This window comes from Oratosquilla oratoria, chromosome 1 (genome assembly GCF_046742065.1).
Source record: "Oratosquilla oratoria isolate Oo_2021 chromosome 1, ASM4674206v1, whole genome shotgun sequence".
Lineage (NCBI taxonomy): Eukaryota > Metazoa > Arthropoda > Malacostraca > Stomatopoda > Squillidae > Oratosquilla > Oratosquilla oratoria.
In genome coordinates this window covers 2,918,261-2,932,818 of record NC_134777.1, presented here as the reverse complement: position 1 = coordinate 2,932,818, position 14,558 = coordinate 2,918,261, and the positions used below count along the sequence as shown (strand labels likewise).

At 39.9% G+C, this 14,558-nt stretch overlaps 1 protein-coding gene across 2 annotated transcripts in view; it reads left to right on the top strand.

The window, feature by feature from the left end:
• LOC143031823 (uncharacterized) overlaps window positions 1-14,558 on the top strand; it is an 88,915-nt gene that overhangs the window by 27,427 nt on the left and 46,930 nt on the right. The window contains exons 5-7 of one of the 2 annotated variants that reach the window (XM_076196161.1): window positions 1,663-1,942; window positions 9,546-9,609; window positions 13,328-13,598. In XM_076196161.1, the coding sequence (XP_076052276.1) occupies window positions 1,663-1,942; window positions 9,546-9,609; window positions 13,328-13,598 (615 nt within the window). Of the gene's footprint in view, window positions 1-1,656; window positions 1,943-9,545; window positions 9,610-13,327; window positions 13,599-14,558 lie in introns of both variants that reach the window. The other variant, XM_076196153.1, reaches the window with a different exon arrangement.

Here is a 14,558-nt window from a genome sequence, read left to right as displayed (position 1 = left end):
CCCTGAGAAAAATAAGAAATCCTCCTTGGGAACCACCATCAGATACAGGGTGTTTGAGATAAATTTGATACTTTTTTGGAAAGGAAAGAAAAACATCATATCTTAGCCAAAAAATTATGTATTCTCAAAATTGAAAGTCCATCTCTTAGATGATCTTTTGCCAAATACAGTTCACTCAAAGAAGCTGCCCTGAGCCTGCCCCATGGCCTCCAGGCAGAACCTGAACCTGCAGCACGTGGCCTTCTTGGTGTCCTTCGAGAGCTGCCTGAACACAAGTTTGATCTTAGCAATCAACTTGTCCTTGGTGTTGCAGGCAGTACAATTGGTGTCTTTTTCAACTGTGCCCACACAGTCCATGGGGTTGCAATTAGGTGAGTTGGGGGGCCCAGATGTTGGGATTGGTGAAGTTATAGCCACTTCTGGGTTTTCCCAGTGGTGTGACACAGAGCTGAGTCCTGCTGCCATGTGTATGGTCTTCCTGCAGCCACCCTCTCCACCCAATGCTTGACAACAGTGGGCAGCAACTCAATATAACCATCTGAAGTAAGTCTTGAGTCCCTCTTCAAAGATGGGGGGTGACATGATGTGGTCTTCACTGGAAATGCACCCAAAGACTACTTTGCGTAAGAGTAATGAGCAAACAATTAGAGAATTGAGTGACCTAAAGAGTGAAATTGATATACTCAAAAGAGAAAACGAAAGAATGAAAAATGAGGATAAGAACAAAAATGAAGAACTGAAAAAGGTCAAAGAACAATTACAGGTAGTGACCGGAAAGGTGGAAGAGTCAATCAAGAAAACAGACCTCGATGAAAAAAAAATCAGTGGAAGCAGGAACGGGAAAATCGAAAAATATCCTGTAGAGAAATGGTACAAAAGCAGATGGAGGAAAGTACTAAAGAAACAGTCATGAAAGTAATTAAAGAAAAGGAAAATTGGGTGAGAGATACAGTAGACAAAGGTAAATGCATTGTGGTCCATAGTATCCAAGAAAAACATGGGGTGTATAAATACCAGAGAGAAAAGGAAATAGCTAAGGAAATTCTGAAAGAAATTCAAGGCGAAGGGCAAAATTTTGACAAGGAAATTGACGAGATTTACAAGTTGGGCAAATACTCAAAAGAAAAACAACATAGACCTCTGAAAATCAAACTAAGAACTCAAATGATAGCTGAGGAGATACTATTGAAAGTGGTTAAACTAGCAGTGAGAAATTCAGACATATGGATAAAAAAGGAAATGAGTGATGAGGAAAGAGAGAAAGACAAGGCTCCCAGAATTGAAGCCAACAATAGAAATGAGGAAAGAAGGGAGGTTTTTATGGGCAGCTGAGAGAGGATTCTAATGTCCATCATTGATTACTTTTGAACACACAGATTCATATATGTTCTGTGGGTTATGTTGGTAGGGAGAAGTTATTAAATGGATTGTTTTTTATTGAATTTATTATTTTACCAGTAGTGCTAATTTTTTTCCAAATGAAGTAGATTTTTTTTCCATACTTGGTATGGGTTCATATATTTGTTTTTCATGCCTTGTTTTGTACTTTTAATGGTTTTGATATTTAGTGGCAAGAGAATGATGGTTATTTTAGTGAATGATTAGTGTAAATATGGCTTGAATGCCTGAATATTATTTGTATTAATTGGCGGTCAGTTTTAGATGTGAATGCCACTCAAATTGGAGACCTTCCTGGCTGCAGTCAAAGCACAAGTGACCTCTCATATCATGTTGGAGATGGAGACCCCGTTATGCCTTACATATCAGAAACTTCCAATGTAGAGATGTCTCACTTGAATGTGGACAGCCACCACATGTCAGACATGGTGGATGGTAACCTCTCAAGATGTTCCAAGGACGACAAAGTGGTGGGTGATCGAATGATTTCCCCAGGGCAGGAAATGGCTCATGGGTCTCAAGTTACTCCTCAAAAGAGAAAAGGGTAGGTGGTAGTTTCATCCTTTCATTGTTATTATTTACACAGTAGATTTTGTTTTGGCTATTGTCAGACGAATTGATGTCATTCAGGTGCTGAGTTTCTTGTATGCCATTCAGCTTAGTAAGATTGTCTGGCATTAGCCATGGCAGTCTGTTACTCATGCCATTATGAATATTATTTGTTTGTGTATGGGAGGCAATTGTTTTGACATGTTTTTTCAAGTTGAATAAAATGAGTATGTGGTCTTGAAGAAGAAAGAATGCAAAGGAATGAGCAAAAGCTAAGATATTGACATAAATACATATACCAAAGGCTTTTTCCCCCCTTACAAGGGGGGTAGCTAAAAAGCAAAGGAATAAAATCCACTCCCACCCATTCCATCCCCACATACTCCACTCCCATTCACCCCTCTCCCTCTTATTTTGGCTCTTCCTGGATGATGGGTCATCAAGACACAGCACATCCACAGCAAGGTTACTTCATTTAATCGATGATCCCCCCTCTCTGTCCCCTCATGCAAAAAAAGAGAAAATTGGGAGAAATACCTTCGGACTGCATCAAATTATTTTTAACACATATTCCCTTATCCCCCCATCCCCTACCCACGCCCTTTCATACGTCACAGCATCATCCATACACAACCCTTCTCCATTCACCCCTATCTTTTGTCTTCTCTCGTCCTTCCCCAACAGACATTCCCCTCCTTCACAATGCCCCTTTTACCCCATTCATCCATCTCATCCTTGGTCACCCCCTCATGTTTACTCTTTCCACCTCTGCCTTCCACACCACCTTTACCAATCTTTCTTCACTCATTCTTTTCATGTGTCCAAACCATCCCAATATTCTTTCACCAACTCTATCTCCCAACTCCCTTTCCAACCCTGTTCTCCTCACCTTGTTTCTTACTCTATCCAACCTAGTAATCCCTATCTTACTTCTCAGGCACCTCATCTCAAAAGACATTCAAACTCCTCCTCTCTTCCTCTTTATGTTCCATGTTTTTGCCCCACACAGTGCTGTCAGCACAATCACTCCTACATACAGTCTCCTCTTAGCATCCATTCTCAAATGTCTATTTCTCATTACACTTTTTAATCTCCGAAGGCATTTACTTGCTTCACTCAATCTACATTCTATCTCCACCACTCCTCTCATTCCTGCCACATTAGTACCTAAATATCTAAACATATCCACTTCCTCCAATCTCTCTCCCTTAACCTCTTCACTCTGGGGCACATTGCACGTCTGGCAGCATCAGCTGCCCGACGTGCGATGTTGCGTCATAATAATCGCATTATAAGAAATAAAGTCAGTGCTCAATCGTTCATTCTCTTTCACCCATGAATTTTGATAACCATAGAAAATATGATGAAGCCAGTTTAGAGAGAATGGAGGTTACGTTGGTACGATTACAATAAATATAATGAAGACGCCAACGTCGGCATCATCGAGTACCCACTTGCTCCTCATGACACCTACGTAGGCATCACCGTATGGAAGTGATTTCCAGTCTGCTGCCACTTTCTCCCCTTGTATATCTCATCTACTTACTTTTACCCACATTTATCTTCAACTTCCTTCTTTCGCACACCTTCCCAAACTCTGTCATTAACCCCTTCCATACGGTGCCGCACACGTAGGCGTCATGGACTTAGATCTCGGTGGCAGCAGCCAATGCCAGCCGTACGACGTGTCGTAATAATACTCGCATCATAAAATATAGTCACCGTTTATATCGATCGTTCTCTCTTCACCCGTGAATTTTGATAACCATAGAAAATGCGATTACAAAAGAATTAGAAAGAATGTCATTATGGAGGGGCGACTACAATAAATATAATCAAGACGCCGATATGGCAGCCTCGCGAATACACTCGCTCCCCATGACGCCTACGTGTGCGGCACCGTATGGAAGGGGTTAACTTCCTCAATCCCTCCTCAGATCCTGCCATAAGCACAGTGTCGTCAGCAAAAAACAACTAGCTCATCTCCCACTTTTCTCCATTTTCTTTAACCATCTCCAATCCCGGACCCATTATCCTTGCATTTACCTCTTGTACCACCTCATCCATGTACAAATTGAACAGCCAATGTGACATAATACATACCTGATGAAGTCCCACCTTTACCTCAAACCACTCACTCTCTCCATTTCTAATTCTAACACAGGCCTACTACTCTTGTAAAAACTTTTGATTGCTCTTAACAGCTTTCCTCCTATCCCATATATCTGCAATACTTCCCACAGTGCCTTCCTGTCTACCCTGTCATAAAAATTGTCCAAATACATATACATACCCACACGACACTGATGTTGGCGTGAACAGAAGGCTAGTGAATGAGTTCTAAGCCAGCACTTTTTCGATAAGAACAAGGAGATGCCAATGTTGTGCTTACGGAAAAAAAGTTGTGTTTTTCAAGTGACCACTATGGTATAATAAGTTCACAGTTTGATATAGTATATTGATGTACAAAATGGAGGAAGGAAAAGAAGAAAAAAGGAATAATGAACCAACTAAGAGAGGATTGGACATGAACAGAGTCAAATCACCACTGGGAATAATATTGAAAAGAACTTGTTTGAACGGTACCCCAAAGTCAACTCAAAGGTGGGACAATAATGTTTTTTCAGGGTTTCAAAGAGAAAGAGGAGTATTAGGTAAAAGTTTAGATGTAGAAAGAGAAACTAGGTATAGCAATGTATTAAGGAATTGAGACATTAATAACTTGATGGAGTAACTAATAGATTTAATAATTGATTATAGAGCAATGCACAGAGAAATAACAAATCTATGAAAAGCTAATGAAGAAATGAACAGAGAACTTAATTATCTAAAAAGTGAATTAAGTATTATCACAAGTGATAACGAAAGAAAAATGAAGACAAACAAAAATGAGGAATTGAAAAAAGAGGTCAAAGAACAAATACAAGTATTGACTGAAAAAGTTGGTGAATCAATTAAGGAGACAGATCTCCTAGAAATAAAAAATCAGTGGAAACATGAGCGAGAAAATCAGGAAGTAACATTTAAAGAAATAGTACAACAGCAGGTAGAAGAAAATGCTAAAGAAACGTTAATTAAAAAGGAAAGAAAAGGAAAACTGGGTAAGGGACAATGGATAAAAAAAAGTGAATTGTAGTTTATGGTATTAAAGAAAGACATAATGTATACAAATACCAAAGAGAAAAAGAAGAGAAAGAAATTGAAAAGGAAATTGTGAAAGAGATTCAAGAAGAGGGACAAGAATTGGACAAAGAAATTGAGGAGATGCAAAGAATGGGACAATACTCTAGATGAAAACACTATATGCCACTAAAAATCAAACTAAGAACTCAAATGATAGCTGAAGAAATACTATCAAAAGCAGCAAAGCTAGCAAATAGTGAAAATTATGAAAATGTATGGATAAAAAAGGAAATAAGCAATGAGGAAATAGAGGAAGAAAAGACTTAGAAATGAAGCAATTGAAAAAAAATGAAAGAATGGAGACTGAAAAGAATGAGTTTTTTTTGGAGAGTACTGAGGCTGAGAAAATGGTGAAAAAAAAAGATAGAAATAATATATACATAAATGGTATGATTTCATGACTAAATGAATTAAATGACATAATGGGAATTGTGGAGGCAAAATTAAACAGTCCACTACCATTAAGTACTGTGGGACAAGGTCTATACAGCCATTGGGCAAAAAATAGTATGGAGAAACAGGGTGGAGTCATATTTTTGACTAAGAAAAGTTTAAATATGACAAAGATAACAGAAGGAAAAATAATGTGGAATTGATTGTGATTAAAGTTGAAAACAGAAATATGAAAAGTAGAAAAATTATAGTAATATCTGTGCCCCCAAAAACACAGGCTTGGACAGATAGTGATCATTCCAAAATACTGGAAGACACAAAGAAGTCATTAATTGAATCATTGAAGGAAGGAGGAAACATAGTAATTATGGGTGACTTCAACTCAAAGGAAATATGTTGGGAAGAAATAACAGTAAAAGGTGGAGAGGAACTTTGGGGAAATATTCTACTGGATATGACCATTGAATAGACATTGACTCAATGGGTGAAGGAAAATACCAGATATAGAAACAACGAAGACTAGATTTAATATTTACATTAGAGCCTGAAATTGTGGATAAAATGGAAAACGAGACACCAATTGGGAAGAGTGACCACATACTAATAGAGTTCATACTAAAAGAACAAATTGATTTGAAAAGAAATGAGTAGCATAGAAAAGAAAGACCAATGTACAATAAAACGGATTTTGAAAAACTTGGATTTTTTTTCTAAATGCTAACTGGGAAAGATTTTTGAATGAAGAAACAAAGATGGAAGAGAAATGGAACATATTAAAAGAAAATTGCAAGGAGGGAACAGATAGATACGTATCAAAGAAGTAACAAAAATGGGTATACATAAAGTGTTGGTATAACAAAAAGTTGTGAGGCTAAAGCTAGAAGAGACAAAACCTGGAAAAGATGGAAAAAAGAAAAAAAAAAAAAAATGACCAAATGGCAAATATACATCAAACTAAGAAAGGAATATGTAAAAATATGCAGGGAAGAAAAAAGAAACAAAAAAAGACATAATAGAAAAATGCAAGGACCAACTAAAAGACAAACACAAAATAGTGAAACTGCCTAAAGGAAATAATGAATATATAGATGATGTAGAAATGGCTGAAATTATGAAAGCTCACAAAGTTGGAAGGACAGAAAGATCCCCCAATGAAAGAAGTAACAGTGACATAGAAAGAAAAAAGATACCAAATAAAAAACCTTGACATCAGAAAGTCACATGGGCCGGATGGAATTGCAAATTGGGTATTGAAAGAATGTATAGATGAACTAACGGACAAAATACACAAGTTAATTGATTTCTCACTCAAGGAAAAGTACCACAAAGAAAATCCAACCAACTATAGACTGGTCTTCCTTGTAAGGGGGAAAAAGCCTTTGGTATATCTAAGTCTAAATAAAGATATTCTTCTAAAAAACGCTGTGGAAGTCGGGGACAGGTGGTATTAAGGTGACACTTTGTCCTAAAAATAGTCTTGAAAAAGCGCTTGGGTAAGTCGGAGTCAGGTGGTATTCTTCTTCTTCGCGTTCCTTTTCTTCTTCTTCGCATTCCTTTTCTTCTTCGCGTTCTTCGTGTTCTTCTTCCTCGCATTCTTCTTCGCGTTCTTCGTGCTGGGGATCCCGTGTTGGGGTTCCGCCCTGAGGCTGAGGCTGAGGCCGAAGGAGAAAACGAGGGATTAGAGCGCGGAAAGCTGCAGCCGTAGGTCGCTGTTTGCGCAGCCAAGCCCCCGGCGAAGCCAGAGAGGGCGAAGCCTGCGGCTTGTGCATGTACAAAGGAAATTAAAAAAGTCAACTTGAAAAAGGACCTAGGAGTAACCATCACCAATGACATGGCACCAGACAAACATATCAACAAAATAGTTGGAGGAACTTTCAATTTATTAAGATCAATGAAAGTTGCCTTTTACTACATGGATGAAGAAATGGTAAAGAAAATATTAGTTACATTGATAAGACTAAGATTGGAGTACGCTGCAACACTGGACACCTAGTACTAAAAAGAACATAAAGAAATTAGAAAGAATTCAAGAGCAATAACAAAGATGGCACCAATACTCTAAATTGACATACAAAGATTGTCCAAACTTGAACTACCAACCCTGGAAGAAAGAAGAAAAAGAGGAGATCTACTAACCATCTGCAGAATTATGAAAGGGATGAAAGTCCTTGATAGAGTTGATTTACTGAAGTGGGATAAAAGAAAAATAAGAGGACATGAAAATGAACTTAAAAAGGATAGTTATAGAAGAGATCTGAAAAAGAATAGCTTCCCACACAGAGTGATAGAAACAAACTGAATGAGAAAACAGTGAGGGCAAAAACTATACAAGAATTTAAGATCAAACTGGATGCTGAAAGATACAAAAGCGGGTAGCTATGAGCATAGCTCTCTTCCCTTGAAATAGAACTAGGTAAATACATATACCAAAGGCTTTTTTCCTCTTTAGAAAAGAGGTAGCCAAAAAAAACAAAGGCATAAAATCCACTCCCACCCATTCCATCACCACATACTCCACTCCCATCCACCCCATTCCATAAAGGCCAAAAAAAACCATCCTTTTTCTAAAGCTTTCTCACATATCTGTTTTACCACAAACATCTGATCCACGCAACCCCAACCTTTCCTAAATTGACACTGTTTCTCTCCTAATCCTCTCAATCAAAACCCTCCCATAAGCCTTCCCAACTACACTTAAACTAATCCCTTTGAAACTTCTACACTCACACTTGTCCCCATTTCCCTTGTAAAGTGGAACTATACAGGCACTCCTCCAGTCCTCTGGCACTCTACCCTCTCCTAAACAAGCATTAAATAGTCTCACCAGCCAGTCCACCATCACTGTACATCCCTGTTTTAGACACCCCACATGACACCCATCCAACCCAGGTGCATTACCTGCACTCATCATTTTAATAACTGATTTCACCTCATCTTTTCTTATTTCTCCTACATTTTACTCACTCATCACTGTCATTTTCTTAGCGCTTCCCACTGCAACTACCTTTTCCTCTTTATCCTCCACATTTAGCAACTCCCTAAAATACTCTGCCCATCTGCCTGTCTCTTCCATTATCATCTCTCCATCTGCACCTTTTGCTTTTTCTTCTCTACTTGATTCACCTCCTCTTTTAATTTCCTTCCAAAACATCTTTTTATTGCTTTCAAAATTTTGTCATACCCTTACCCCATTTCATATCTGCTTTCCTCTTTGCCTCCTTTATCTTATGCTTAACTCTATTTTCCTTTCTTTGTACCTCTCATATATTAACAACTCACATTAACCTAATTTCATAATTACTAAAGGCCCTTTCCCCTGTATAGAGGTTGGTGGGGGGTGGAGGTAAAGTCAAATCTTACCCACATTATGCATGGTTAAAACCCATTCAACCACCCCTTCTATCTTAACACCTCAAGAATGAAAGGTAGCTCTCTCACTCATCACATTGCTTGGGTTTAAAGGCAATTTATCAGGGCACAGCAATTGAGCAGCAAGGCCCTACAGCAAAAGCTGGTTTACCCCTACTACTTTATTGTATGATAACCTTCCCATCCTCATCCACTCAGAATATTTTATGAAGTAGATGAGAATATACCTCCAGACCATATCATCCCTTCAGGTATTCACAATTTCTATTCACTTCACTCTGTTGTACTTCTCCTTGCTTGACACACTACACATGCATCCAAAGCTCCATTCACCCTATCCATCCATCCATCTATCCACCTCATTTTTGGTTTTCCTGTCAGCGTTACTTAATCCTTCAGTTGGTCTTTTGGGGTGCCTCCTAATTAAGTCTAGAGGTGGGGACTGCATAAAACTTAAGTAGTTAATATCCTAATGGAGCAGAAGCTAACAAAAATTATGAATTGTCTTGACAAGCTGTAATTGAATATTTCATAAACATTGAACTTGATAAATATGCTATAGAAGTAAAAAGGTTGGGAGCATTAGGGAGTGTATATTTAGTTTGTTTGCATATTCTAAAACACAAAATAATCAAAACTGATATCTTTTTCAGACAAGTGCGCCGGAGAATGTCATCACCGAAAAGTGGTAGTCCTTTTGCTGAAGAGGATTTTGAGGTTTGCATGTTCTTGATCTCATTTTAGTGCATTTTTTTTTTCAAGTAGATAGTCCTGTTTGGGTCCAGTCAGTCATGATTTTTATTGTTGTATTTTATTTTGTAGTGGAGTAGTTTCAGAGGGATCAGTTTGTTTAGTGTAGTTGGGAAGGCATATTAGAGGGTTTTGATTGAGAGGATTAGGAGAGGAACAATGGGAGTAATTGGTGAAGAACAGTGTGGGTTTTGAAAAGGTATGGGTTGTGTTGATCAGATTTTTGTGGTGAGGCAGATATGTGAGAAAGCTTTAGGAAAAGGTAAGGATGTTTTTTGGGCCTTTATAGATTTGGAAAAGGCTGACAGGGTAGACAGGAAGGCACTGTGAGAGGTATTGCAGATATATGGGATAGGAAGAAAGCTGTTAAGAGGAGTCAAGAGTTTTTACAGGAGTAGTAGAGCCTGTATTAGAATTAGAAATGTAGAAAGCGAGTGGTTTGAGGTAAAGGTGGGACTTCACCAGGGATGTGTCATGTCGTCATGGCTTTTCAGTGTATACATGGATGGGGTGGTGTGAGAGGTAAATGCAAAGGTAATGGGTCAGGGATTGGAGATTGTTAAATGAAATGGAGAAAAATGGGAGGTAAGCCAGTTGTTGTTTGCTAATGACACTGCTTGTGGCAGGATCAGAGAAGGGATTAAGGAAGTTATGGAGTTTGGGAAGGTGTGCAAAAGGAAGTTGAAGATAAATGTGGGTAAAAGTAAGGTCATTTTCTTAGCATTTCCCACTGAAGCTATCTTTCCCTCCCTATCCTCCTTCACATTTAGCAACTCCCTAAAATAGTGGGAAATGCTAAGAAAATGACTGTGATGAGTGAGGAAAATGGAGGAGAAATAAGGAAGGATGAATTGAAGACAGTTGTTAAGATGATGAAAGCAGGTAAGGCACCTGGTCTGGATGGATGCCATGCAGAATGTCTGAAAAAAGGAGGTACAGTGATGGTGGACTGGCTGGTGAAGTTATTTAATGTTTGCTGGAGAGAGGGTAGAGTGCTGGAGGACTGGAGGAGTGCCTGTATAGTTCCACTTTACAAGGGAAAAGGGGACAAGTGTGAGTGTAGTAGTCTCAGGGATTAGCTTATTAAGTGTAGTTGGGAAGGCTTATGGGAGGATCTTGATTGAGAGGATTAGGAGAGGAACAGAGGGAGTAATTGGTGAGGAACGGTGTGGATTTAGGACAGGTAGAAGTTGTGTAGATCAGATCTTTGTGGTAAGAGATATGTGAGAAAGCTATAGGAAAGGGGAAGGATGTTTTTTTGGCTTTTATGGATCTGGAAAAGGCTTACGATAGGGTAGACAGAAAGGCACTGTGGGAGGTTATGCAGATATATGGGATAAGAGGAAAGCTTATGGGAGCTGTCAAGAGTTTTTATGAGAGTAGTAGAGCATGTGTCAGGATTAGAAATGGAGAGAGTGAGTGGTTTGAGGTAAAGGTGGGACTTTGTCAAGGATGCATTATGTCACCCTGGCTGTTCAACTTATACATGGTTGGGGTGGTGCGAGAGGTAAATGCAAGGGTAGTGGGTCAGGGATTGGAGATGGTTAAAGAAAATAGAGAAAAGTGGGAGGTGAGCCAGCTGTTGTTTGCGGACGACACTGCGCTTGTGGCAGGACCGGAGGAGGGATTGAGGAAGTTGATGACAGAGTTTGGGAGAGTATGTGATAGAAGAAAGCTAAAGATAAATGTGATGAGATGTACAAGGGGTGAAAGTGGCAGTAGACTGGAAGTGAGCATTAAGGGAGAGCGACTGGAGGAAGTGGATAGCTTTAGATACTTGGGTGCAAATGTGGCAGGAAAAGGTGGAGTGGAGGTGGAGGTAGAATGTAGATTGAGAGCAGCGAGTAAATGCCTTGGTGGATTAAAGAGTGTAATGAGGAATAGACATTTGGGAATGGATGCTAAGAGGAGACTGTACGAAGGAGTGATTGTGCCAACAGCACTGTATGGGGCAGAAACATGGAACATAAGAGAGGAAAAGAGAAGGAGTTTGAATGTGTTTGAGATGAGGTGTCTGAGAAGTATGATGGGGGTTACTAGGCTAGATAGAGTGAGAAATGAGGAGGTGAGGAGGAGAACAGGGGTGGTTTGGACACATGGAAAGAATGAGTGAAGAAAGACTAGTAAAAGAGGTATGGAAAGCAGATGTGGGGGGAGTGAACATGAAGGGACATCCTAGGATGAGGTGGATGGATGGGGTGAAGGGGGCTTTGGGTAAGAGGGGAATGTCTGTTGAGGAAGGATGGGAGAGGACAGAAGACGGGTGAAAGGAGAATGGTTGTATATGGATGATGTGATGCATGAGGTGGAATGGGCGGGGGGATGGGGGGTGATGTAGTATGTGTGAGCAAAATTTGACGCAGCCCGAAGGGATTTCTCTCCGTCTTCTCCTTTTATGCAATGGGGGGACGGAGAGGGGGGGGTCGCCGATTTAATGAAGCGGCCTTGCTGTGGATGTGCTGTGTCTTGCGACACTGCTTCTGACCCAGGGCAGTGGACAAGGTGTAGGGACGACCCATCACCCAGGAGGTGCTAAGAAAAGAGGGAGGGTGGAGGGGTGTGGAGTGTATCCAGGGATGGAATGGGTGGGAATATTTTTATGCCTTTTCCTTTTTGGCTACCTCCCTTGTAAGGGGGAAAAAGCCTTGGTATATGTATGTAAAAGTAAGGTGATGAGATGTAGAAGGGGAGAGGATGGCAGTAAATTGGAAGTGAGTATTAAAGGAGAGAGACTGGAGGAAGTGGATAGCTTTAGATACTTGGGTGCAAATGTGGCAGGAAAGGGAGGAGTGGAGGTAGAATGTAGATTGAGAGGAGCAAGTAAATTGCTTGGGGGATTTAAAAACGAAATGATAAATAGCCATTTGGGAATGGATGCTAAGATGGAGATTGTATGAAGAGAAGATTGTGCCAACAGCACTGTACGGGACAGAAACATATAACATAAGGGAGGAAGAGAAAGAGTTTAAATGTGTTTGAGATGAAATGTCTTTAGTATGGTAGGGGTTACTTGGCTGGATAAGCTGAGAAATGAGGTGAAAAGGAGAATGGGGCTGGAAAAGGAATTGGGAGATAAGGTTGATGAAAGAGTATTGGGATAGTTTTGACCATGAAAAAAATGAGTGATGAAAGATTAGTAAAAGAGGTGTGGAAGGCAGAGGTGAATGGAGTGAACATGAAGAGATGACCAAGGATGAAATGGATGGATGGGGTACAAGGGGTGTTGGGAGAGGGATATCTGTTGAGGAAGGGAGAAGACAGAAGATAGGACTGAGTGGAGAATGGTTGTGTATAGATGATACTGTGGTGCATGCAAGGGAGTGGGTGGGTTATGGGGGCTAGGGAGTGGTTATGTGTGAATGATATTTGGACGCAGCCCGAAGGGATTTCTCCCTGTCTTCAATGTTTTTGCATGAGGGGACAGGGCAGGGTTTGCCAATTAAATGAAGCGGCCTTCCTGTGGATGTACTGTGTCTTGTTACATTGCTTCTGACCCAGGGCAATAGGTGAGATGCATGGATAACCTGTCATCCATGAGGAGCCAAGATGAGAGGGAGGGAGGGGTGATGGGTGGGAGTGGAATTATGCCCTTTGACTTTAGCTACCTCCCTGTTAATAAAAAAAAAAAAAAAAAAAAAAATGTGATGTATGTATTTGTATTTATGTTTTTATTATTTTTCAACAGAAAATACTGAAGAGCCTCTATGAAAACACAGCACTTCATGAAAAGATAGCAGAAAATATCAATCGTGGGTTAAATTGCACAAAGCAGATCGGTGGAGTGGAGAATGCAGAGACCCTGTCACCACATGCCATACCCCAAGCACAACCTGTGAGCAGAGAGAAGGAGGGCAGCTCTGACACTTTTGTTCATGAGCTTGATCAAATGGTCAACAACATAATTTCAGAAACAACAGCAGACCCTATTTTTGAAAATTTAGTTGGTGATGTTTTTGGTGAGTTTACAACATATACAAACTATAGATAAAGAGAAGCAAGTAAATGTCTTGGGAGAATGAAAAGTGTCATAAGAAATTGGTATCTAAGGATTAATGTAAAGAGAAGGCTGTATGAAAAGGTGATTGTACTTGTGAGTATAGGGGAGAGATTTGAAATTTAATTGAGGCTGAAAGGAATTTGAATCTATGTGAGATGAAGTGTTTGACAAGGATGGATAGAAGGGAATTGAGGAGGTGAAGTGAAGAGTGGAAATGGAGCTGAGAGATAGTGTTGATCAAAGAATATGGGGAAGGTTTGCATATGAAAAGAATGAATGAAGAAAGACCATCAAAAAGAGTGTGAAAGGCAGAAGTGGATGGAGTGAAATTAAAGGGAAGACTGAAAGTAGTATGGATAGACATTTACTTGCTTCACTCTACAGTTTACCTCAACCCTTACTCCTCCATTCCCTGCTATATGTGATTCTAAATACTTAAAGCTTTTTATTTACCCCAACCTTACTCCATTAAGACTTGCCTTCAACTCACTGACACCCTCTCCCCTTGTACATCTCATCACCTTAATTTTGCCCACATTTACTTTGAGGTTTCTCTTGCATGCCCTCCCAAACTCTGCCACTAGCTGCCTCAGACCCTTCTCCAAGTCACAATTACAGTATCATCTGTAAACAATAAATTGCTCACATCCCATTTCCTTGTACTCTTGCCAGCTCCATACCATTGCCAATCATCCTTGTGTTTACCTTCCATACGATTCCATCCATAGATATGTTGAATAACTATAGTGCCACTACCAACACTCTCACAGCCCCATCTTCACCTCAAACTATTCACTCTCGTGTAAAAACTTTTGACCATCCTTAACAGCCTTCCCTCTATCTTATACATCTGCTTCACATCCCATGATGCCTTCCTGTCAACCCTGTTATATTCTATATCCAAATCTATAAAAGCCTT